This window comes from Papio anubis, chromosome X (genome assembly GCF_008728515.1).
Source record: "Papio anubis isolate 15944 chromosome X, Panubis1.0, whole genome shotgun sequence".
NCBI lineage: Eukaryota > Metazoa > Chordata > Mammalia > Primates > Cercopithecidae > Papio > Papio anubis.
The window spans coordinates 85,853,547-85,878,065 of NC_044996.1; the positions used below are offsets into that span (position 1 = coordinate 85,853,547).

Consider the following 24,519-nt stretch of genomic DNA (forward strand, 5'->3'; position numbering starts at 1 on the left):
AGATGCACTATCTGACCTATGCTTTATCTAGGCTAAAGTATTTATTGACCTCTTAGCCTACCCAGCATCTTTACAACCTAGTGTCTTTTTTGTGCTGTTTCCTCTGCCTGCAATGCCCTCCCCATCATCATATCGCTTATCTGATGGCATAATGTGACTCAGCTTTTAAGGCCAAGAGTACATGCACCTCCCATTGTGATGCCTTCTCCAGGTTCTCTCTTGCTTAACTAGACAATACTCTTTGAAGGTGGAAATGTATCTTAAATTTATATCATCCAAAGCACCAAGTAAAATGTCTAAAATGTGGTAGGCACTCAATAAATGATTGTTAATGGCTGGCTGTAGATGGATGGCTAGATCGATAAATCCATTTTCCAGATGAGGAAACAGAGGCAGAATGATTTATTTAAGGTCATTCTAAAAGCATGCTATAACCAAATTTGGGACTAGAGCCTCAATCTCTGTACAACCAACCCCAGGTTTCTTTTGTGTTTTCTGTTTGCTTGTGTGTTTGTTTTTTTTTGTAATGAGAGCATGTTACTATATAGGATCCAAAATGAAAAGATAAGAAAGAAAATCTTCGTGACAAGTATCTGGTGCTGCCCATTCCCTTCCTCCCTCTTCCTGTCTATTAAAATAAGTCCAGCTTTTGAGGAATGTTCCCCAAATTCTAGGCTGTAGTATCTCAGGAGCAAGCTTCTTACTACACCTGGTTAATAGCTTCTTTGTGCCGGGAGTTTGACCCACTTCCAAGTAGCCAATCTTGTATTTACCTTGATGGGATCCACTGCAGAATAATAGATCCAGGAAACACAAGCAGAGTCATTGGGCCCAGGGCCAGATCTCTCTGGGATGTTCCACTGATAAGTGAGCACCTCACCTAGGAAGTGTAACAAGGAACCTCCAGTTGCACTGGGTCAGAAATTTCTCTCAATTCCCAGGTCTCCCCAAGAGGCAGTGGTGGGTGAATCCCATCCTCTTTAAGATCTTCATCCTTTCTCCATCATTTTATTTTTGTGACCTTGAGCTTCTCCCTCCTGGAACACCCTCAACCTTTCTTTTCTGCTTTCCCTTTTCTCAAAGGCCCAGGTCCAATACTCTGGTAAGGCAGCCTTGCTACTTTTTTTTCCTGCCTTTAATATCCTCTTTATCTTTGCGGGGAAGGCAGGGAACGGGGGGAGGCAGGGTGAGGTTCTCTGCTTTGGTTTATTTTTTCCAGCTGCTGTCTCCTAAATGCAGTTGTTTGCACAAAGTTCTGTCTCAGTTCTCTTCTCTCTTTCCATACTCTCTCCTTGGAACCTTTAGTCACCTTTCTGATGTCAACTATGATCTGTGCATCGATGACTCTTAAATACTTAGTTCCAGCCAGACTCACCTTGTTACTCAGCTCCAACTCCAAATATTCTATTAGATACTGAATATATTTTAAAGATTGTCCTGACAGCACCAGGAAAATAGATTGTATGAACTCACCTCCCTCCTTTGAAAAACCACCCTCTTTCCCAATCTGTGCTCCCAGTGTCTATCTAGAAATAACACTATCACTCTTGTACTTACTCAGACTCAAAACTTTAATCTTCTTTACTTCTCCACTTTCGTAATTCAGCATCTAACCAAATGGCAGATCTTATTGATTCTACCTCTACATTATATTTTAGAACCATCCTCTTCTCCTTTCAATTATCATTACTCTTGCCCTAGTTTAGACCCTTGTTTTCTTAACTGAACCATTACAAAGCCTCCTAACATGTTTCTCTGCCTCCAGCCTTGCCCTCTCCAATTCATCTTCCAAATAATGTTACATTAATCTTTTCTAACAACTTTATTGAGATATAATTTGCATACAATACAATTCAACCATTTAAAATGTTCAATTCAATGTTTTTTAGTATATTACCAGAAGTTTGTAACCACCACGATTCATTTTGCATTTCATTACCACCAAAAGAACTCCTGTACTGCCCTCACCCTCTCATCCACCCACCCACCCCCACCACACCCCACCCAAGGTAATCAATATTCTACTTGCTGTCTCTATAGACTTGTCCACTTTGGGCATTCCATAGATATTGAATTATATCATACATTTCATTTTGTGACTGATTTTTTATTTAATGTGTTTTCATTGTCCATCCACGTTGTAGCACATATCAATACTTAATTGTGTTTATTGACAAATATTCCATTGAATAGATATACCACATTTTATTCATTCATTCTTCAGTTGATGAACATTTGGGTCATTTCCACTTTTTAGTTATTATGAATAGTGCTGCTATCAGCATTTGTTTACAAGTTTTTATGTGGATATATGTTTTCATTTATTCCTGAGTTTATGGTAACGCTGTGTTTAACCACTTAAAGAATTACCAAACTGCTTCCAAAGCACCTGCACCATTTTGCATTCTCACCAGCAACATATTAGGGTTCCAATTTCTCAACATCTGCATGAACACTAGCTATTGTCTGCTTTTTAAAAAAAATTATTTTCGTTATCCTAGCATGTGAAAAGTGTTATCTCACTACAGTTTTTATTTCCAATTCTCTGATGGCTAACAATATTGAGCATCTTCTCTTGTGCTTAATAGCCATTTTAACATCTTCTTGGGAGCAATGTTTATTCAAATCCTTTGCCCATTTTAAATCGGGTTATGTGTTTTTTGATAATAGCATTGTCAAATAACAATGACATCAAGCAATAGTTCCTTATGGATTCTGGATACAAGTCCCTTATCAGACATATGATTATGGAATTATTTCATGTCCTGTGGATTGCCTTTTCACTTTTTATGGTGTCCTTTAAAGGATACTTTAAATTTTAAGCTATTTCAATTTATTTGTTCACTTATGCTTTTAGTGGTGTATAAAGGAAACCATTGCCTAATCCAAGGTTATGAATGTTTGCTCATTTATTTTCTCCTAGAAGTATAGCTTTAGCTTTTATATTTGGGTCTTTGATCCATTTTGAGTTGATTTTGATTTTTCTGTATGTTGTGAGTTAGAGGTTCAATTTCATAGTTTTGTATGTGGATATTCAGTTGCCTCTGCACCATTTATTGAAAAGACTATTTTTTTTTCCATTGAAAGGTCTTGGCACTTTTGTTGAAAATCAATTGACCAAAATGAGAGGGTTTATTTCTGGATCTTCAATTCTATTCTATTGATCTATCTGCCTATCCTTATGCCAATGCCACACAGTCTTGAGTTCTACTCTTTGTAATAAGTTTAGAAACCAGTAAGTATGAGTTCTCCAACTTTGTTTTTCTTTTGTGACATTGTTTTGGCTGTGTGATATTAATCTTTCAAAAATCTTTCTTTGTTCATGTCACACCTTTTGTCAAAGACCTGTAATGGCTCTCTCATATTCAAATAATAAATTCCAAAAATTTCCCCATCAGCTAAGCCCTCTCTAACTCAGCCCTGGCCTGCCTTTCCAGCAATGTCTCTTACTCTTTCTGGTTCTACAAAATATATACTGGTCAAACCTAACCACTTGCTCACCTCTGGTCATACCTCATACTTTCATAGCTCTGTATCTTTTGTCATGTTGTTCTGTTTACATGAACTTCTCTCCAACCTCTCCATTGAGTTCAAGACTTATTCAACAGTCTTCTTGGCACCTCCATTTGTCTAATTTTTATCTCAGACTCAACATATTAAAAATAAATATTTGACCTCTCACTCAAACCTTCTCCTCTTCAGTCTTCCTTTTCTCACTAGAGAGTGCCACCAGTTATGAAAGCCAAAACCTCAAGAGTTATCTTTGATTATTCTCATTCCCTCACATCTCATATCCATCATCAAAATTCTGAGGGATCTACCTGAAAAGTATATGCTACCACCATAGTCTGTGCCATTATCTTCTGTCACTTGAAAAACTACAATCGTCACCTATCTTGTTCCTTTCATAACATGTGATTCACATAACAACAAGTGTAACCTTTTAAAATACAATGTAAGCCATGCCACATCTCTGCAACAGCTCCTCACTGTGAGTAAAACTAAATAAAAATTCCCTACCATGGCTTGCGAGACTCTACATGATCTTACTTATCCTTCTTTATATCTACAAACTCATTTCTTATTATTCTTCATCTTTTTTAGTATACTACAGCCACACTGTCTTCTTCTTATTCCTTAAATACACTGAGATCATCCTGTCTCAAGGTATTTACACCTGCAGTTGAAGCTGTCCTGTAGCTTTCTTAATATGGCTGATTTCTATGCTACATTCAAGTATCAGCCTAAATATAATTTCCTCAGAGAGCCTGGGACTGACCGTAGTAGTCAAGGCTTCACTCTTGTATCCAAAATACATAAAGAACACTTAAATTTTAACAAAATAAAAACAACCCAATTAAAAATAGGCAAAAAATCTGAACTGATATTTCACAACACAAGATATAAGAATGACAAATAAACATATGATAGATGTTAAACATTATTAGCCATTTAGAAAATGCAAATCAAAATTACAACGAGATATCGTTACATACCTGTCACAATGGCCTTTAAAAATCAGTGGTAACACCAAATGCTGGCAAGGATGTGGAACAACTAAATCACTCACACTTTGCTGATGGGAATGTAAAATGGTTCAGACACTCTGGAAAAAAGCTTGTCAGTTCCTTATAAAGTTAAATATCTCCTTACTGTATGATCCAGAAATCCTAGTTCTAGGTATCTACCATAGAGAAATGTGAACGATGTTCACACAAAAGCTTCTACACAGCACCTGTAATCCCAGCACACTAGGAGGCCAAGGCAGGTGGATCACTTGAGGTCAGGAGTTTGAGACCAGCCTGACCAATATGGCAAAACGTATCTGTGCTAAAAATACAAAAATTAGCTTAGTGTGGTGGCAGGCACCTGTAATCCCAGCTACTCAGGAGGCTGATGCACGAGAATCACTTGAACCTGGGGGGCAGAGATTGCAGTTAGCCAAGATCGTGCCACTGAACTCCAGCCTAAGTGACAGAGCGAAACTCTGCCTCAATCAATCAATCAATCAATCAATGCCTCTATACACATAGCCGTAGCAATTTTATTAATAAGAGCCAATAACTGGATAAAATCTAAATTCCCTTTAACAGTGAAAAGTTGTACAAAATGTGATACATTCATACCATGAAATACTACTCAGCGCTAAAAACAGTAAACTATTGACACATACAACAACTTAGAAGAATCTCCAGAAAATTATGCTGTGTGAAAAAGGTTAATCTTGAAAGATTGCATACTGTATTATTCCATTTATATGTAGATATCACTTACGTAAATCATAGAATATGTATACATATATATGCATCTTTTTTTCTAGGAAAGATGTAATAATAGGGATTGAGAACAGATCAGTGGTTCAAAGAGGGTGGGAATAGCAAGAAAGTTAACTGCTCTAATTCCTAATTGCGGTGGTGATTATACTAATCTATACATCAAAAAAGTTAATTATACTGTAAGACTTTAACAACTATAGGAGTTTAGATTTATTAATCACTGGAGAAAGTGTTATAGGAGAGTTTAGGCTTGGTCTGAATCTCAAGGAATGAGGAGAGCTTAAAGAAGAAGAGTCAGAGGTGAAAGCATGCATTTTTTTTTTCACCCATACAATCAACAAAGCTGTATTGAACACATACTACATGTTGAGTGTTGGAAAGAGTCATAAACAAAACAACATAGTGCCTGTCCTCTTAGAATCTAGTTGGGAGAGGAAGCAACATACAAGTAAACCAACAACAACAACAACAAAAAGAAAACATGTAGAATTACAAACTGGGATAAGTGCTATGTCCTTGTGAAGATCCCTACCCTCCTTTACCTTTTTAAATCAGGTCCATACTGACTCCATCCTTTTCCCTATCTGGTCCAAATTCCCTCACTGCCATGGTCAGCATTTGAACTACTCTTTTACAAATATCCTGCACTCTCATGTATTCTTGCCTGTTACTCTATTCTACACAATGCATCCCCTTCACCACTCCCACTCCATAATAACTTCATGGAAATCAGTGGTCCTCAAAGTATATTGCTTCCGCCAGCAGCATCAGAATTCACTTAGCAGTTTGTAGAAATGCAAATTATTGGGAATCTCTCCACACCTGAAGATTCAGAAACTCTGGGTGTGGGCTCAGCAACCTATGGGCAATATAACAATCCCTCCAAGCGAGTCTCATGTTCACTAAAGTTGGGTACCAGTAACCTCCCTAGGTGTATCTTATAATCTGCCTCTTCTGATCTTAAACTGTGGTTGAACACAGCTGGGGAAAATTGTACAGCCTTCTGTAGTGTTGCTTCTTCAAATTTCAATTTTCCAGTCTCATTGTGTTCTCAGTGCTATTTGGTTCGATAGCTTTCAATCCTGTTCCTCTTGGTGAAAATTCCAGACTTTCACTACACTCCTCAAGCCTCATTTGTTCCTTACCTCCTCACTCTAAAAAACTGAATTCAACTCAGATTTCACAGAATAAGAATAATATTGTCAAAAACTTGCATAGCATTTATAAGACATTAATTCAAAATCCCCATGAGACAGATATTACTCAGATATTACTATTAATTTCATTGTATATATGAAATAACAAAGGCTTCAACTCTTAGATATTATATCATTTTCTAAGGATCACACATCATAGCTGAAATTTGAGCCCATGCAGTTTAGCTTCAGAATTCCTTTTACCACTACTCTACAAAAACTCTCATCCTTTAAAATTCCATTCTTTATCCACATCTACCAAGCCCTGGAGCCTCAGAGGGGGAAGTGCTCCTACTCCAATTCAAGGTTCATACTTTCTCCCACTTCTTGACAGATTTGAATTTCCTCTTCCTCCTGGATCTTCTACTTCTCCTCTGCTTGTTCCTTTCCCCATGTAAGCCATGATCAAGTCTCTCCTTTCTCTCTCCTGTGACCCTCAAGCTACTGCAATCCCTTGTTCTGTCTTCTTCAATGGCAAAGTATTTTTAAAGTCCTGCCGACATCTACTTTCTTTACTTCCTCATTTCCTGTATACTCCTTAATGAGTCTTTCTTCATAGTCAAAAAAAAAAAAAAAAAAAAAAAAAAAAAAAAAAAAAACTGCTGACACCTTGATTTGGAATTCTGGCCTCCAGAATTATGAGACAATACATTTATGTTGTTTAAGTCACTCAGTTTATGGTACTTCATAATGGCAGCCCTAGCAAACTAATACAGCCTCCAACACTTTCATGCTATCTGATGTAGTTTGAATTTTTGTCCCCTCCAAATATCATGCTGAAACTTGTTCCCCAGTGCTGGAGGTGCCACCTAATGGGAGGGTCATAGGAGTAGATCCTTCACGAATGGCTTGGTGCTGTCCGCTCAGCAATGAGTGAGTTCTTGGTCTATTACTTCACACAAGAGCTGATTGTTTAAAAGATCATGGCACCCCTCCTCTCCTTCTCTCTTGCTCCCTCTCTCATCATGTAACACACTTGCTCCCCTTTCACCTTCCATTACAACTGAAAGCTTTCTTGGGCCTTCAGTAGAAGCAGATGCTGGTGCCATGCTTCTTATATAGTGTGAAGAAACATGAGCCAAATAAATCTCCTTTATTTATAAATGACCCCGCTTCAGGTAATCCTTTATAGCAAGCAAAATGGACTAAGACACTATCAAAAGAAATAGATAATTTAAATCCTTTCTTTCTTTCCTGATCTTGTGTCTCATTCCTGAAAGCTTAGCTAAAACAATATGCTAACACACAATCATCCAAAAATATGCAAATGTTTGATACCATAAAGGTGTCTCCAGCAACTACTCAGAAACCTCCTCTCTTAGCTCCTGATGCTCTCTTGCTCTGATTCAAGTCTCTTTCTCCACTTCACTTCTGCATGTTAGTTCCATCTCCCATTGCAGCTTTGCTCCTGTACTTTAGAGTCTAGCTTTTACAATTGAATGAATGGAACTAGCAGTGCCTGACCACTTCCATTTTCACTGAAGGTCCCAAACCTGATATCACATCTTCATTTGCTCTGAGCTACTTCTTTACTAAATGTGCTCCAACCTAAGAAGTTAGCCATATGAAGTTTATGAATCATCTGCTGTAATGTCAAGCATCCATCTCCTCATTAAGGAAAAGTAGCTAAAACCTGTGGAGCAATATGATACTGAGTCAGACTGCATTAGAGTAAATGTTACAGATACGTTTTGTTTTCAGATTTAAAAAACAAGCAAACAAACCAAAAAAAACTTTTGTTCATTCTTTCAAGAATCAGAGGTTAATTAAAGAAAGTGAGTTCCAAACTGTATCTCCTCTGGCACTTCCCATATTGGGCTGTCTTCCAGTCTACAATAGAACCTTCTAGCTATAGCATCTCAAAACAACTTCCAAGCCAGTCTGCCTACCTGGTCAGCCAGATGAAGACTTCCTAGCCATTCAAGGGTGAGGAATGGAAATATGGATGGGATTCAGACACTATTCTTACCATTTGCACTATCTGACCACTTAGACCATCCTTTTCTTAAAACTCTATTTGACTTCCAAACACCATTGCCTCCTGGTTCACTCACCAATCTTGCATTCCCCTTTCATTGCTTTATTTTTCTCTACCCATCTCTTTCTTTTTATTTTAAAATAAAGTTAACAAATAAAAATTTTTAGTTATCAAAGTAATATATTTATATGAAAGTGTATGCAAATACAGAGAAAGAAGACTAGATGGAAACGCACCAAACCAATAAGAAGTCTAGATGGAAACGCACCAAACTTTCAAGAGTGGTGCACATTACACTGTATTCCCAGTAACAGGATAATTTTTAAAAATCTTTGCAAATTGAAAATCAAAAGACAAAAAAAACAACAACAAAAAAACAAGAAAATTGACTTTTCTTGGAATTCATGATCTGAAACCTCACGTGGGTCCTCTGTGCTGTTCATCAGTCTTATTCCATTTCTCAGAAAAGTTTGTTTTTCTACCCTTTGAATCAACAATTTCATACATTTTTTCCTTTCCTTCAAACCTCCTACCCCAGCGCACCCACCTCCATAACACTAATGGCCTTTACTCAGATCTGAATCAGAAAATTGAAACCATCAGACAAAAACTCTCATTACACTATTGTAAAATCCGCAAACTTCTCTCACTATACGGTAGTCCCCTCTATCCATGCACGATACATTCCAAAACCAGTGGAAATCTGAAAGCACAGATAGTACTGAAGCTGATTACTGTCAATTGAAACACATTTCTGTTTTTAACTTCCACCCACAAATGTAATGCCTTTTTCGTCTTAACTAAGCACTTATCATACATTGTGGCCATAGCCTTTGTAGTTTGAGGTGCTACAGAAAAACTTGCATGAATTTATTTTTCCTTCTTCACAATTCCATAGACAGAATATTCGTTCTTACCATCAATCTTGGCAACCTTAGCATACAACTTTTTTCATTATTAATTCAAGAATTTTCACCTTTTCACTAAAAGCAGCACTATATGGCTTCTCTTTGGCACATACAAATTGCCAGCATCACTACTCTAGCACTTTGGGGCCTTTATTAACTAAAATAAAAGCTACTTTAAAACAAGCATTGCAAAACTGTGACAGTTGATCTGGTAACTGAGACAGCTGAGTGCCAAATGGGCAGGTAGCATATCCAGTGTGGATATGCTGGACAAAGGAAAGATTCACATCCCAGGTGGGATAGTGTGAGATGTTATCACACCACTTATAATGATACAAAATTTAAAACTTTTAAATTGTTTATTTCTGGAAGTTTTCACTTAATATTATCAGATTATGATTGACCATGAATAACTGAAAGCATAGAAAGTGAAACCAGGAATGAGGTAGTACTACTGTACTAGAGTGTGTCGATCTAGCAGAGAGGGAGAGACTGATAATTAGGTGGGGGAGAGAGAGAGATAATAACCATAGGACTTAGGTAAGTTAAAAAAAAAAAATGGAGAGGGAATGGGATCCAGAGCATGAATGATAGGAATTAATATTTAATTAGAGAAAAGATGCCTTATTATTTGTAACTGGAAGAAAGAAAGGGAAGATGGTGCAAATGAGAGGAGTTTTCAGTGCTGTCCAATACAGTAGTCATATGTAGCTAATATAACTGAAGAACTTAATTTATAATTTAATTATAATGAATTTAAGTTTATATAGCCATATGTAACTAGTGGCTGTGGGATTGGGCAGTTCAGCCCAAACTATGCCATTTAAAAAACCTTCCTTAGTCACACATTTCTATCGAACTACAATATCCCATTTTTTTAATACCCTTTAAAATAAGCTTTGAGAAAAGTTGTTGATACTCCCTATTTTCATTCCCACAACTCCTTTTCACTCTTTGGTTCATGTAACTTGACTTTTGTTCCCACGATTTCACTGAAATAATTACTTATAACAGCTGTTTAAATATGCTTAAAGAACTGAAAACATAAATAAAAAGTAAAGAAAAGCTCCTAAAACTGTATCTGAACAAAATTCAAATATAAATAAAGATACAGAAATACAGAATGACAATCTCACCCACTCCTGCCACTGGTAGCCAGGCAGGTAATGTCTGCTAAATTTTCTAACCCAACAGTCTCACTCTGTCTGAACTCAGTCCTGTTCAGCTTCCTGCTGTCCCAGGAAATACCCGGACAACAGGGCAATTAATTCCATGTACCTCCTCTCATGGCCAGACAGGCCACATCTGCTAGAGCTTCCAATCCAGTAGTCCCACTTCTGCTGGAACTCTGTGGGCAGGCACAACCCCAAGTTCCCCCAGGACACACTCTGACAGCAGATTACAGCTGACCTGGCAAGGATATGGCCTGTCTGCAACTGCAGCGTTTGCCTAAGGGAGCTTCATGGACAAGAACACCCAACAAAAGAAACACAGGCACAGAGACAGTAATCAGAGGGAGTTATTTAAAGACCAAAGAGTGGACTAGAATGAAAACCATTTCACTGAACCCACCTTGCACCACAATCAAACCCCCAAAGGCATCAAAGAATACAAAAGCAAGAAAAACCTATCCGAAAGACAGCAACTTCAAAGACTGAAGGAACATCAGTATACACAGATGAAAAAGAATCAGCACACAAACTCTGAAAACTCAAAAAGCCAGAGGGTCCTCTTACCTCCAAATGACCACACTAGTTATCCAGCCATGGTTCTTAATCAGGCTGAAATGGGTAAAATGTCAGAAATAAAATTCAGAATATGGATAGGAATGAAGATCAACATTCAGGAGAAAGTAGAAACCCAATTTAAATAATCTAAGTAATACAATAAAATGATACAGGAGATAAAAGAAAATAGACATTTTAAGAAAGAACCAAGCTAATCTAATAGAACTGAATAATTCACCTCAATAATTTCATAATAAAATTGCAAGTATTAACAGCAGAATCAACCAAGCTGAGGAAAGAATCTCAGAGCTCAAAGACTAGTTCTCTAAAATAACCCACTAAGACAAAAATAAAGAAAAATAGAAGAATGAATAAAATCTCTGAGAAATATGAGATTATATAAAGATACCAAATCTATGACTCATTGACAACCCTGAAAAAGGGAGAGAGCAAGCAACTTGAAAAACACACTTGAAAATATCCATGAAAATTTCACCTAGCTCATTTGAGAAGCCAGCATTCAAATCCAGGAATTGCAGAGCACACCTCAAAGATACTATACAAGATGATTATTCCTAGTGTGCACAGTCTTCAGTTTTCTTCAAGGTCAAAATGAAGGAAAAAAATGTTAAAGACAGATAGAGGAAAGGGGCAGGTCACCTGTAAACGAAACCCCATCAGGCTAACAGTGTACTTCTCAGCAGAAACTCTGCAAGTCAGAAGAGATTGGGGGCCTATATAAAGCATCTTTAAAGAAAAGAAATTCAAACCAAGAATTTCATAACCAGTGAAACTAAGCTGTATAGGAGAAGGAGAAATGAGATCCTAAGATCCTTTTCAGGCAAGCAAATGCTAAGGGAATTAGTTATCATCACATTTGCCTTACAAGAGGTCATTAAGGAAGTGCCAAACATGGAAAAGTAAAGACCCTTACCAGTGACCACAAAAACATGCTTAAATATATAGACCATTGACACTATAAAGAAAGCACACAATCAAGTCTTCATAATAACAACACAACGACAGGATCAAACCTACATGTATCAATAATAACCTAATGTAAACAGGCTAAATGCCTCAATGAAAAGGCATGCAGTGCCAAGTTGGATAAAGAAGCAAGACTCAACTGTATGCTGTTTAAAAGACATCCATATCACATGTAATGACACCTATAGGGTCAAAGTATAGAGATGAATAAAAATCCACCAAGCAAATGGAAAACAGAAGAAAGCAGGAGTTGCTATTCCAATTTCAGACAAAACAGACTTTAAACCAACAATGATCAAAAAAGACAAAGAAGAGCATTCCGTAATGGTACAGGGTTCAATTCAACAAGAAGACCTAACTAGCTTTTTGATCCTTAGCTTCCTGGCATGCTCCACCCTCAAGTACGCCCTGTACTCACTTATACTCAAAGTTTAGCTCCCACTTGTGAGTGAAAACTTGCAGTATTTGGGTTTCTGTTTCTGCATTAGTTCACTTAGGATTATGGCCTCCAGTTCCATCTATGTTGCCTCAAAATTATGTCATTCTTTTTCATGGATACCTAGTATACCATAGTGAATAGTACCACTTTTTATTATCCAATATACTGTTGGCATGAAGATTGATTCCGTGTCTTTGCTATCATGAAAAGTGCTGTGATGAATACACATGTCAGGTGTCTTTATGATAGAATTATTTATATTTCTTTGGTTATATACCCATTAATAAAACTGCTGGGTCAAACAGTAATTCTGTTTTAATTTCCTGGAGAAATCTCCAAGCTGCTTTCTACAGTGACTAAACTAATTTACTTTTCTCCCAGCAGTGTATGAGCATTCCCTTTTATCCACAATCTCATTGGCATTTGTTAGCTTTTGACTATTTAATAACAGCTACTCTGACTGGTGTGAGATGGCATATCATTGTGGTTTTGATCTGCATTTCTCTAATAATTACTGTTGTTGAGAATTTTTTCATATGCTTTTTGGCCACAGGATATAACATCTATGCCTTCAAGAAGTATCTGTTCATGTCCTTTGTCCATAAGGTTGTTTGATTCTTGCTTGTTGGTTTAAGTTCTTTATAGATTCTGGATATTAGACCTTTGTTGGATGCATAGTTTAAAAATATTTTCTCCCATTCTGTAGATTGTCTGTTGGCTTTGTTGGTAGTTTATTTTGTACAGAAACTTTTTAGTTTTATTAGATTCCACTTGACAATGTTTTTGCTACAATTGCTTTTGGAGTATTTGTCATAAAATCTTGCCAAGGCCTATGTGCATAATGATATGTCCTAGGTTTCTTCTAGGGGCTTTATGGTTTTATGTGTGCAGCTTTATTTTTTCATTCTCTAACCTGATATATTGGTCTATGTGTCTGCTTTTGTACCAATACCCCACTGTTTTGGTTACCATAGCCTTGTAGTATAGTTTAAAGTTGGATGACGTGATGTCTTCAGGTTTTTTTTTTTTTTTTTCTGCTTAGGATTGTCTGGTCTACTCAAGCTCTTTTTTGGCCCCATGTTTATTTTCAAATAGTTTTTTTCTAATTCTGTGAAGAATGTCCTTAGTGGTTTGATAGGAATACCATTGAATCTACAAATTGTTTTGGGTGGTATGGCCATTTTAACAATAGTGATTCTTTTATCCATGAACATGGAATCTTCTTCCATTTGTTTATGTCATCTCTGATTTCTTTGAGCAGTGTTTTGTAATTCTGTTGCAGACATCTTCCACCTCCCTGAATTGCTCTATTCGTTAAGTATTTTATTCTTTTTGTAGCTATTGTGAATGAAATTGCATTCTTGATTTGGCTCTCTGCTTGGATGCTACTGGTGTGTAGAAATACTACTAATTTTTGCACATTGATTTTGTATCATGAGATTTTACTAAAGTTGTTTATCAGTTCTAGGAGTGTTTGGGCAGAGACTACATGATATTTTAGGTATAGAATTATATCATTTATATGATAGCTTGACTTCTCTTCCAAAGTGAATGCCTTTCTTTCTCTTTCCTAATTTCTCTAGCTAGGATTTCCAGTGCTATGTTTAATAGGAGTAGTGAGAGTGGGCTTCCTTGTCTTGTTCCAATGCTCAAGGGGAATGCTTCCCTTTTGTTCATTCAGTATGATGCTGGCTGTGGGTTTATTATACATGGCTGTTATTTTTAGGTATAATCCTTCAAAGCCTAGTTGTTGAGGATTTTTAACATGAAGGGATACTAAATTTTATCAAAAAGCCTTTTCTGTATCTACTGAAATAATCATGTGGTTTTTGCTTTTTGTTCTCTTTATGTGGTAAATCACATATATTGATTTGCACATGCTGAATCAGCTTACATACCAGGAATAAAGCCTAGCTGATCACAGTGGATTAGCTTTTTGATGTGCTGCTAGATTCTATTTGCTAGGATTTTGTTGAGTATTTTCGTGTCTAAGATCATCAGGCATATTGGCCTGAAGTTTTCTCTTTTGTTGTGTTTATGCCGGGTTTTAGTATAAAGATGATTATTGCCTCATAGAGTGAGTTAGAGAGGTTTCCCTCCTTTTTGATTTTTTGGAATAGTGTTAGTAGGATTGGTACTAGCTCTTCTTTGTATATCTCATAGACTTGGGCCGTAAAGCTGACTATTCCAGGGCTTTTCCTGCTTCATAGGTTTTTTTTTTTTTTTTTTTTTAATTGCTAATTCAATTTCAGAACTCATTATTGGTCTGTTATCACTTTCCATTTATTTCTGATTCAATTTTGGAGCTTGTATCTTTCCAGGAATTTACCCAATTTCTTGTAGGTTTTCTAGTTTGTGTGCACAGAGGTGATTGTAATAGTCTTTGAGGATTTTTTATATTTTTGTGAAGCTAGTGGTAATATCCCCTTGGTCTTTGCTGTTTGCATTTATCTGGAACTTCTCTCTTTGTTATTAACCTAGATAGTAACCTATCCATTTTATTTGTTATTTCACAGACCCACTTTTTGGTTTTATTGATCTTTTTATGGTTTTACTCATCTGCATTTCATTCTGTTCAGCTCTGATTTTGGTTATTGCTTTTCTTCTGCTAGCTTTGTTGTTAGTTTGCTGTTGTTACTCTGGTTCTTCTAGATGTGATATTTGGATGTTACTTTGAGATATTTCTTTTTAATGTCGGCATTTAGTGTCATAAACTGTCCTCTTAGTACTGCCTTACCTGTGTCCCAGAGATTATAGTAAGTTGCACTTTTGTTTTCATTAGTTTCAAAGAATTTGATTTCTGCCTTAATTTCATTGCTTACCCAAAAGTCCTTCAGGAGCAAGTTGTTTAATTTTCATGTAATTGTATGGTTTTGAGATATCTTCTTGGTATTGATTCCCGGTTTTATTTTGCTAAGGTCTAAGAATGAGGTTGGTATAATTTTGGTTTTAATTTGTGAGAATTGCTTTAGGACTGAGATGATCTTATGATCTTAGAGTATGTGCCATGTGCAGATGAGAAGCATGTATATTCTGTTGTTGTGGGGTGGAGTGTTCTGTAGATTTCTGTTAGGTACATTTGGTTGAATGTCAAGGTTATGTCCCAAATGTTTTGTTAATATTATCTCTTGATAATCTGTCCAACACTGTCATTGGGGTGTTGCAGTCTTCCACTGTTATTGTTTGGTTATCTAAGTATCTTCATAGGTCTCTAAGAACTTGTTTTATCAATCTGGGTGCTCCAGTGTTGAATGAATATATGTTTAAGATAGTTATGTCTTCCTGTTGAATTGAACCCTTTATCATTATGTAGTACCCCTGTTTGGCCTTTTTGATTGTTGTTGGTTTAAAGTCTGTTTTATCTTGAATAATAATAGCTACCTCTGCTCTTTTTTGTTTTCTGTTTTCTTGATAGATCTTCCTCCATCACTTTACTTTGATCCTATGGGTGTCATTGCATGTGAGTTGGGTTTCTTGAAGACAGCATAGAGTTGGGTATTGCTTCTTTATCCAACTTGGCACTCCATGTCTTTTAATTCAGGTGTTTAGCCCATTTTCATTCAAGGCCAATACTGATATGTGGAGATAAGATCCTATCATAATGCTGTTAGCTGGTTTTTATTTAGGCATGATACGATAGTTGCTTAATAGAGTCCATGGACTATTCACCTAAGTTGGTTTTTGTCATGGCTGGTAGTGGTTTTTTATTTCCATGTTTAGCACTTCCTTAAGGACTTCTTGTAAGACAGGTGTGGTGTTAATGAATTCCCTTAAAAAATGCTAAGTGCTTGTCTATATTTTTAGTAGAGATAGGCTTTCTCCAAGTTGGCCAGGCTTATCTCAAACTCCTGACCTCAAGCAATCTGCCTGCCTTGGCCTCCCAAAGTGCTGGGATTACAGGCATGATCCACTGTGCCTGGTGTAATATTTTTTCTTTTATGATGACCTTGCAGAATCTGATGACTATGTGTATTGGAGGTGTTCATTCTGAAGTAGTTTATTTAACATGTTTTTTAGTATAGGTGTGTAGGTAATGAATCCTCATAGACTTTTTTTTTCTGAAAATGTGTTTGTGTTTTCTTTTTATTTTCAGTGTACAGAATTCTGAGTAAACTATTTTTTCTTTCAGCACATAAAAAATTTTTACAACATTATCTTCTGGCTTCTATGGTTTCTGATGAAAACATTGCTCTAATTTTTGTTTCTTTCTATATTTAGTTTTGTTTTCTCGGTTTTTAAGATTTTCTGAATGTCTTTGGTTTTCAGTAGATTTTACGTTGTATGCTTAGGGGTGGGTACATTTATTTATTTATTTTTTTAATAATTAGTCAAGTTGTGGTTCTTTGAGTTTTTTGGGTCTGTGGTTTAATATTTGTCAACAATTTTGGAAAATTATCAGCCATTTTATTTGAAATCTTTCTTCTGTCACATATTTCTTTTCTTTATACAATTAGAATTTCATTTATGTTAAGGCGTTTGATATTATCTCACAGATCCTGGATGATATATTTCATTTTTTTTCCTTTTTTTTCCCCTAGTGATTCAGTTTGGATGAATTTTATCGACATATCTTTAATGTCACTAATGATTTTCTCAGCTGTGCCAAGTCTCCTGATAAGGCCAATAAAGAGACTATATGTATTATTGTGTTTTTAATTTCTAGCATTCCATTTTATTCTGTTATATTTTCATCTCTCTAATGAATTACCCAGCCCATTTTGCATGTGGTTCACCTTTTCTATTAGAGCCTTTAACATTTTAATTGTAGTTATGTTTACTTCCCTTTCAGGCATTACTAACATCTATATCATTATCAGAATCTAGTTTGTTTGATTTATTTGTTTCTCAGAAGTATGGTCTGTATTATTCTATTTATACGCCATTGTGAAGAAGATAAAGCTTAGAAATATAGAAAATAGTGGCAGTGTTTACCAAGGGTGAGAAAGTGGGGGAAGGGCTTGACAACAAAGAGACAGCATAAGGGATAATTCTGAGGTGATTTAATTTTTCTTTATCTTGATTGTTATGGTAGATATATGACTCATTTTGTAAACTCATAAAAACACTACATTATGAGAGAATTTTACTAAATATAAAGTTTTAATTTAAATGTTAAAAATCTTAGAAGAGTGTGTCCTTTCTGCTCTGGAACCATAGGATTTGGCCAGGCCATGCTCTGTGCAGTCAGGGTCTAGATCCTGCTTGGTTTCATATTTTTCTCTGTCTATGAATCATGCAAATCTTCACGTGATGAAGTAAACAACAATTAAAATATCTGGGAGCCCAAAGCGATTATGTGGAAGTAATTATCACATAGAGGATGGTCTGTTCCATCTATGAACAAGAAATCTTAACCATTTAAAAACATGTGTCAGGTAAAGCGGTCGACGAGACACAGCCAGGTGGAACAGGTGCCACCGAGGTACTGAGACAAATGGCATGCTTCTAACAAGTATTCAAAGGGAAGATATCGAGAATGGATGGAGGGAAGACACAGAAGCTGGGTTGAAGTGGGAGGAAGCTGTGGACTCTACAAGGGGCTACCATGCACCCGGACTCATTCCTGGTACCCAGCAACTCAGGGGGAATGGGTGAGTTGAACCGACAAGCAGCATCCTCCTGTCACCATGGGCCTCTGAAATCCCAGCAGAAAGAGACCCTTCAACCACCAGGGATACTGGACTTGGCAGGGAGAAATGCTTAGGGAAGTGGTGGGGGCAGCAAGCCAACTGACATGGAGCCCAGAGGATTTGGTGTAGGAGTGTCTGTAGCAGAACATGGCCAGGATGGCCATTCCCCTAGACTCAATTTGCTTCCATAGGAGACTTTAGCCCTATGGGAATTGTCAGACATAAATTCTGCAGTGTGATCTTGCCTATCAGACAAAACTGGCCCAATCTGAGAACGGTTTGGTTTGCTGGCCTCTACCAAGGGCCCAGCCTGGCTGTGCCTGCTTCCAGGGTAGCCTGAAGTTCCCTGGGGACAGAGTTCCTCCATGGAGGACTGTGTCTGGCAGGTGGAGAGCTACAGCGGGATGGCCCTAATGGCCATACACCAGCCCATCTGCTCCCTTCTCACACTGCAGCTATGTCCCCAGACCCACAGCAACCCCCACATCACTTTGCTGGCACAAGTGTACACAAGTGAGTTTTGCCTTTCTTGCCCCAGTGGAGTACATGTGTTGGTGCACCTTGCCATGCCACTGCTTCAGCCAGAGAACAGTCCAATCGCTGTACCCCCACTGGGCCATCATTGCAGTGAAAAGTTTTGGTGAGCACAGAGCCAGCCAGCCCTACCCCTACCAGTGCATCACCCCTGTGCCAACAAGGCCACTGGAATGAAACTAGGCACAGAGGACAGTGGACTCTTCTCCACCCTGAGTGACCACCTCTGTCTGTGGTGTTTAGAAAGTGCACGCAGAGATGCACCTGCAACTGTCCCAACCCTGTGCTAACACCACAACCAGCACAATCACACACACAGTCACTAGAAAGGGCCCCCACCCCACCCGAGCCAGACTACCCTACCCGAGCCAGACAGACACTGTGGTGAATGGCCACATGGAGGCAAGCACCCTGGCATTCAGTAGCATTCTGCCACAGTCAATGAGTGTGCTCCCTGCTACACAGTTGCTGCTACAGCTATTGGCACACGCGAACAAGAACAGATCCTACTGCCACCGCACTATGAAACACTTTGGCTGACACCACTCATCAGTGTAGTGACCAGTGGTCTGGGAGTAACTTGGCCCTATCAGCACAGTGGATTCCTAACCTTGAGAAGCAAGAGAACAAATTAAAGGCCCAATACAATTCCCCCAGAGTTAGAGCACATAGTCCAAGAGTTGGGAGCTCAGCTGGCCCCCTAAAATCTCCCATATAAGAAGCCAGTCAGTTGAATTTAGCTTATACCACAATCAAACCCTCAAGGTCATCAAACAGGATAAAAGAAAAAAGAATATCCAAAGGTCACCAACTTCAAATATTGAAAAAGCATATACCCACAAAGATGAGAAAAACACATCACAAGAATCTGACACTTTAAAAAGACTAAGTGCCTTCTTTTCTCCATACTATCATAACACCGCTCCAGGTAGAGTTATGAACTGGGCTAAGATGGCTGAAATTACAGAAATAAAATTCAAACTATAAATAGGAGTGAAGATCATTAAGATACAGGATTACACTGAAGCCCAATCCAAGCAAACTAAAAATGACAATAAAACATTACAGTAGCTGGTAGACAAAATAGCCAATATAGTAAAGAATGTAACTGATATGATGGACCTGAAAAACATACTATAAGAATTTCATAATGAAATCACAAGTAGTAATAGCAGAATAGACCAAGAAGAGGAAAGAATCCAGAACTTGACTAGTTTTCTGAAATAAGACAAGCTACAGCCATACCACCCAGAACATGCCCGATCTCATCTGAAATAAGACAGTCACAATGAATGGAAATCAAAAGAATAGCAAAAAAAAAAAAAAAAAAAAAAAAAAAAAAAGACAGAAAAAAGAATAAAAGGAACAAACAAAGCCTCCAAGAAATATGGAATTATGTAAAGAGACCAAATCTATGGCTAATTAGTGTCTCTGAAAGAAATGGAAAGAATGTAAGCAACATAAAAAAAACATATTTCAAGATATCATCCATAAAAACTTCCTTAATCTAGCTAGAGAGGCTAACATTGAAATTCAGGAAATCCAGAGAACTCCAGCAAGATACTTCACAAGAAGATCATTCCCAAGACACACAGTCATCAGATTCTTCAAGGTCAAAATAAAAGGAAAAAAAAATGTTAAAGGCAGCTAGACAGAAAGGGCAGGTCACCTGCAAAAGGACGCCCATCAGACTAACAGTGAACCTCTCAGCAGAAACCCTACAAGCCAGTCAATATTCAACGTTCTTTTTGTTTGTTTGCTTGTTTGTTTTGACAGGGTCTCACTTTGTCACACAGGCTGGAGTGCAGTGGCATGATCATAGCTACATGCAACCTTGAATTCCTGGGCTCAAGGGATCCTCACACTTCAACCACCCAAGTACAACATTCTTAAAGAAAATAAATTGCAACTCAGAATTGCATATCTGGCCAAGCTAAGCTTCATAAGCAAAGGAAAAATAAGATCCTTTTCAGACAAGCAAATGTCAAGGGAATTTGCTCCCACCAGAACTGCCTTACAAGAGCTCCTGAAGGAAACACTAAATATGGAAAGGAAAGACCATTACTAGTCACTCCAGAAACATACTGAAGTACACAGACTAGTGACACTATAAATCAACCACACTAATGAGTCTGCATAATAACAAGCTAATATGATGACACATTCAAATCCACACATACCTATACTAACCTTGAATGTAAATGGGCTAAAGGCCCCCATTTAAAAAGCACAAAGTGGCAAGTAGCATAAGGATCCAAGACCCTACTGACGTGCTGTCCTCAAGAAACCTATCTCACATGCAATGACACCTGCAGACTTAAAATAAAGGGATGAAAAAAAATCTACCAAGCAAATGGAAAATACAAAGAAGCAGGGGTTGCAATCCAAGTTTCTGACAAAACAGACTTTAAACCAACAAAGATCAAGATAAAAAAAAAAAAAAAAGAAAGATATTACATAATAGCAAAGGGTTCACTTCAACAAGGACACCTAACTATCCCAAATATATATGCATCCAACACAAGAGCACACAGATTCATAAAGCAAATTCTTAGAGACCTTCAAAGATATTTAGACTCCCACACAATAACAGTGGAAGACTACAACACTCCACTTACAGTATTAGACTGATCACTGAGGCAGAAAATGAACAAAGATATTCAACATGTGAACTCAGCACTGGATAAAATAGACCTGATGGAAATCTACATTAACTATCCACCCAAAACAACAGAATATACATTTTTCTTGTCACCACATGGTACATCAAAATCAACCACATAATCGAACAGAGGACACTGCTAAGCAAATGCAAAAAAACTGAAATCATAACAGTCTCTTAGAACACAGTCCAATCATATTAGAAATCAAGACTAAGAAATTCACTCAAAACCATACAATTACATGGAAACTGAATAACCTGCTTATGAATGACTTTTTGGTAAATAATGAAAATAAGGCAAAAATCAAGGCCTTCTTTGAAACCAGTGAGAACAAAGATGCAGCATTACAGAATCTCTGGGACACAGCTAAGGCAGTGTGAAAAGGGAAAGGGAAAGTTTACAGCACAAAATGCCCATATCACAAAGTTGTAAAGATCTCGATTTAACAACCTAACATCACAACTAAAAGAACTAAAGAAGCACACGAAAAAAACAATCCCAAAGCTAGCAGAAGATAAGAAAAAAAAAATCAGAGCTGAACTGAAGGAGACAGAGACACACACACACACACACACACACACAATCAAAAGATTAATGAATCCAGGAGTTTATTCTTTGAAATAACTAATACAATAGATAGACTTCTAGTTAGATTAATAAAGAAGAAAGAAAGAATATCCAAATAAACGCGATTAGAAACGACAAAGGGGATATTACCATTGACCCCACAGAAATGCAAGTAACCAACAAAGAATATTATGAACACCTCTATGCACATAAACTAGAAAATCTAGAAGAGATGGATAAATTTCTGGACATATACACCCTCCCAAGACTGAGCCAGGAAAAAAATGAATTTCTGGAAAGACCAATAAAAAGCCCTGAAGTTGAATCAGTAATAGCCTACCAGCCACACCTCCCATAAAAAAAGAGCACAGGACCAGACCGATTCACAACTACATTCTACAAGATGTACAAAGATCTGCTACCATTCCTACTAAACCTATTGCAAAAAAATTGAGAAGGAGGGACTCCTCCCTAACTCACTCTATGAGGCCGGCATCATCCTGATACTAAAACCCCGCAGAGACACAACAAAAATAGAAAACTTCAGGCCATATCGTTGATGAACACTGATGCAAAAATCATCAACAAAATACTGGCAAACCAAATTCCACAGCACATCAAAAGGCTTATCCACCATGATAAAATCGGTTTTATCCCTGGGATGCAAGGTCAGTTCAACATATTCACATCAATAAATGGGATTAATCTCATAAACAGAACTAAAGACAAAAACCACAGTATTATCACAACAGATGCAGAAAAGGTTTTCAATAAAATTCAACACTCCTTCATGTTAAAAACTCTCAATAAACTAGGTAATGGGGTAACATATCTCAAAATAATAAGAGCCATCTATGACAAACACACAGCCAACATCATACTGAATGGACAAAAACTGGAAACCAGCACAAGAAGAGGATGTACTCTCCCACAACTCCCATTCAATATAATATTGGAAGTTCCAGCCAGAGCATTCAGGCAAGAGAAATAAAGAAAGGGAATATGAATAGGAAGAGAGGAAGTCAAACTATCCCTGTTTGCAGGCAACATGATCCTATATCTAGAAACCACATAGTGTCAGCCCAAAAGTTCCTTAAGCTGATAAGCAACTTCAGCAAAGTCTCAGGAAAATCACTAGCATTCCTATACACCAACAATAGTTAAGTCGCGAGCCAAATCAGGAATGCTATTCCATTCCATTCTATTCCTAAAACACTGACCGGAGAAATCAGAGATGATACTAATGCAAATATGGGATCATGAATAGAAAGAATCAATAACATTAAAATGGCCATACAGTCCAAAGCAATGCATAGATTCAATGCTATTCCTATCAAACTACAGATGGCATTCTTCAAATAACTAGAAAATATGATTTTAAAATTCATGTGGAACCAAAAAGAGCTCAAATAGCAATCCAAAGCAATCCAAAGAAAAAGAACAAAGCTGGAGGCATCACAATACCTGATTTCAAACTATAATACCAAGCTACAGTAACCAAAGCAGCATGGTACTGGTACAAAAACAGACACATAGATCAATATAACAGGATAATGAGCCCAAAAAGAAGGCCTACAACTATCTGATCTTCAACAAAGCTAAAAATTAAACAAGCAGTGGGGAAACAATCCCCTAATTCAATAAATGGTGGAGGATAACTAACTAGCCATATGCAGAAGACTGAAACTGGACCCCTTCCTTACACCTTGTTCAAAAATCAACTCAAGATGGATTAAAGACTTAAATGTGTAATCCAAAAGTATAAAAACACTGGAAGAAAACTTAGGCAATACCATCCTGGATCTACAAAAAGGCAATGATTTCATGACACAGACACTGGAAGCAATTGCGACAAAAGTAAAAATTCACAAATGGCACCTAGTTAAACTAAAGAGTTTCTACACAGTAAAAGAAACTATCAATGGAGTGAACTGGAAACCTACATATAGAATGGAAAAAAGTTTTGCAAACTATGCATCCAAGAAGGGTTTAATGTTGAATATTGATAAGGAACTTAAACAAATTTATAAGGTAAAAACAACCCAATTTAAAAGTGGGCAAAGGACATGAACAGACCCTTCTCAAAAGAAGACATACATGCAGCCAACAAACATAGAAAAAAAAATGCTCAATGGCTGCATGTGGTGGCTCACGCCTGTAATCCCAGCACTTTAGGAGGCTGAGGCAGGCAGACTACTTGAGGTCGGGAGTTTGAGACCAACCTGCCCAACATGGTGAAATCCCATCTCTACTGAAAATACAAAAAAAAAAAAAAAAAAGAAAAGAAAAAAATAGCCAAGTGTGGTGGCATGTGCCTGTAATCCTACCTACTCACAAGGCTGAGGCATGAGAATTGCTTGAACCCAGGAGGCGGAGGTTGCAGCGAGCTGAGATCATGCAACTTCAGTCCAGCCTGGGCGACAGAGCAAAACTCCTTCTGAAAAAAAAAAAAAGGTTCAACATTACTGATCATTAGAGAAATACAAATCAAAACCACATGAGATAACATCTCATACCCGTACAGCTATTCCTAAAGTGTCAATAAATAAATAAATAAATAACACATGGTGGCAAGATTGCAGATAAAAGGGAATGCTTATACACTGTTGGTGGG

General features: G+C 37.4%; 1 protein-coding gene across 7 annotated transcripts in view; it reads right to left on the bottom strand.

Moving 5' to 3' along the window:
* HEPH (hephaestin) overlaps window positions 1–24,519 on the bottom strand; it is a 92,542-nt gene that overhangs the window by 11,791 nt on the left and 56,232 nt on the right. For all 7 annotated transcript variants that reach the window (XM_017954201.3, XM_017954200.2, XM_009197733.3 and 4 more), the window contains one exon: window positions 774–880. In XM_017954201.3, coding sequence (XP_017809690.1) covers window positions 774–880 — 107 coding nt within the window. The remainder of the gene's footprint in view (window positions 1–773; window positions 881–24,519) is intronic.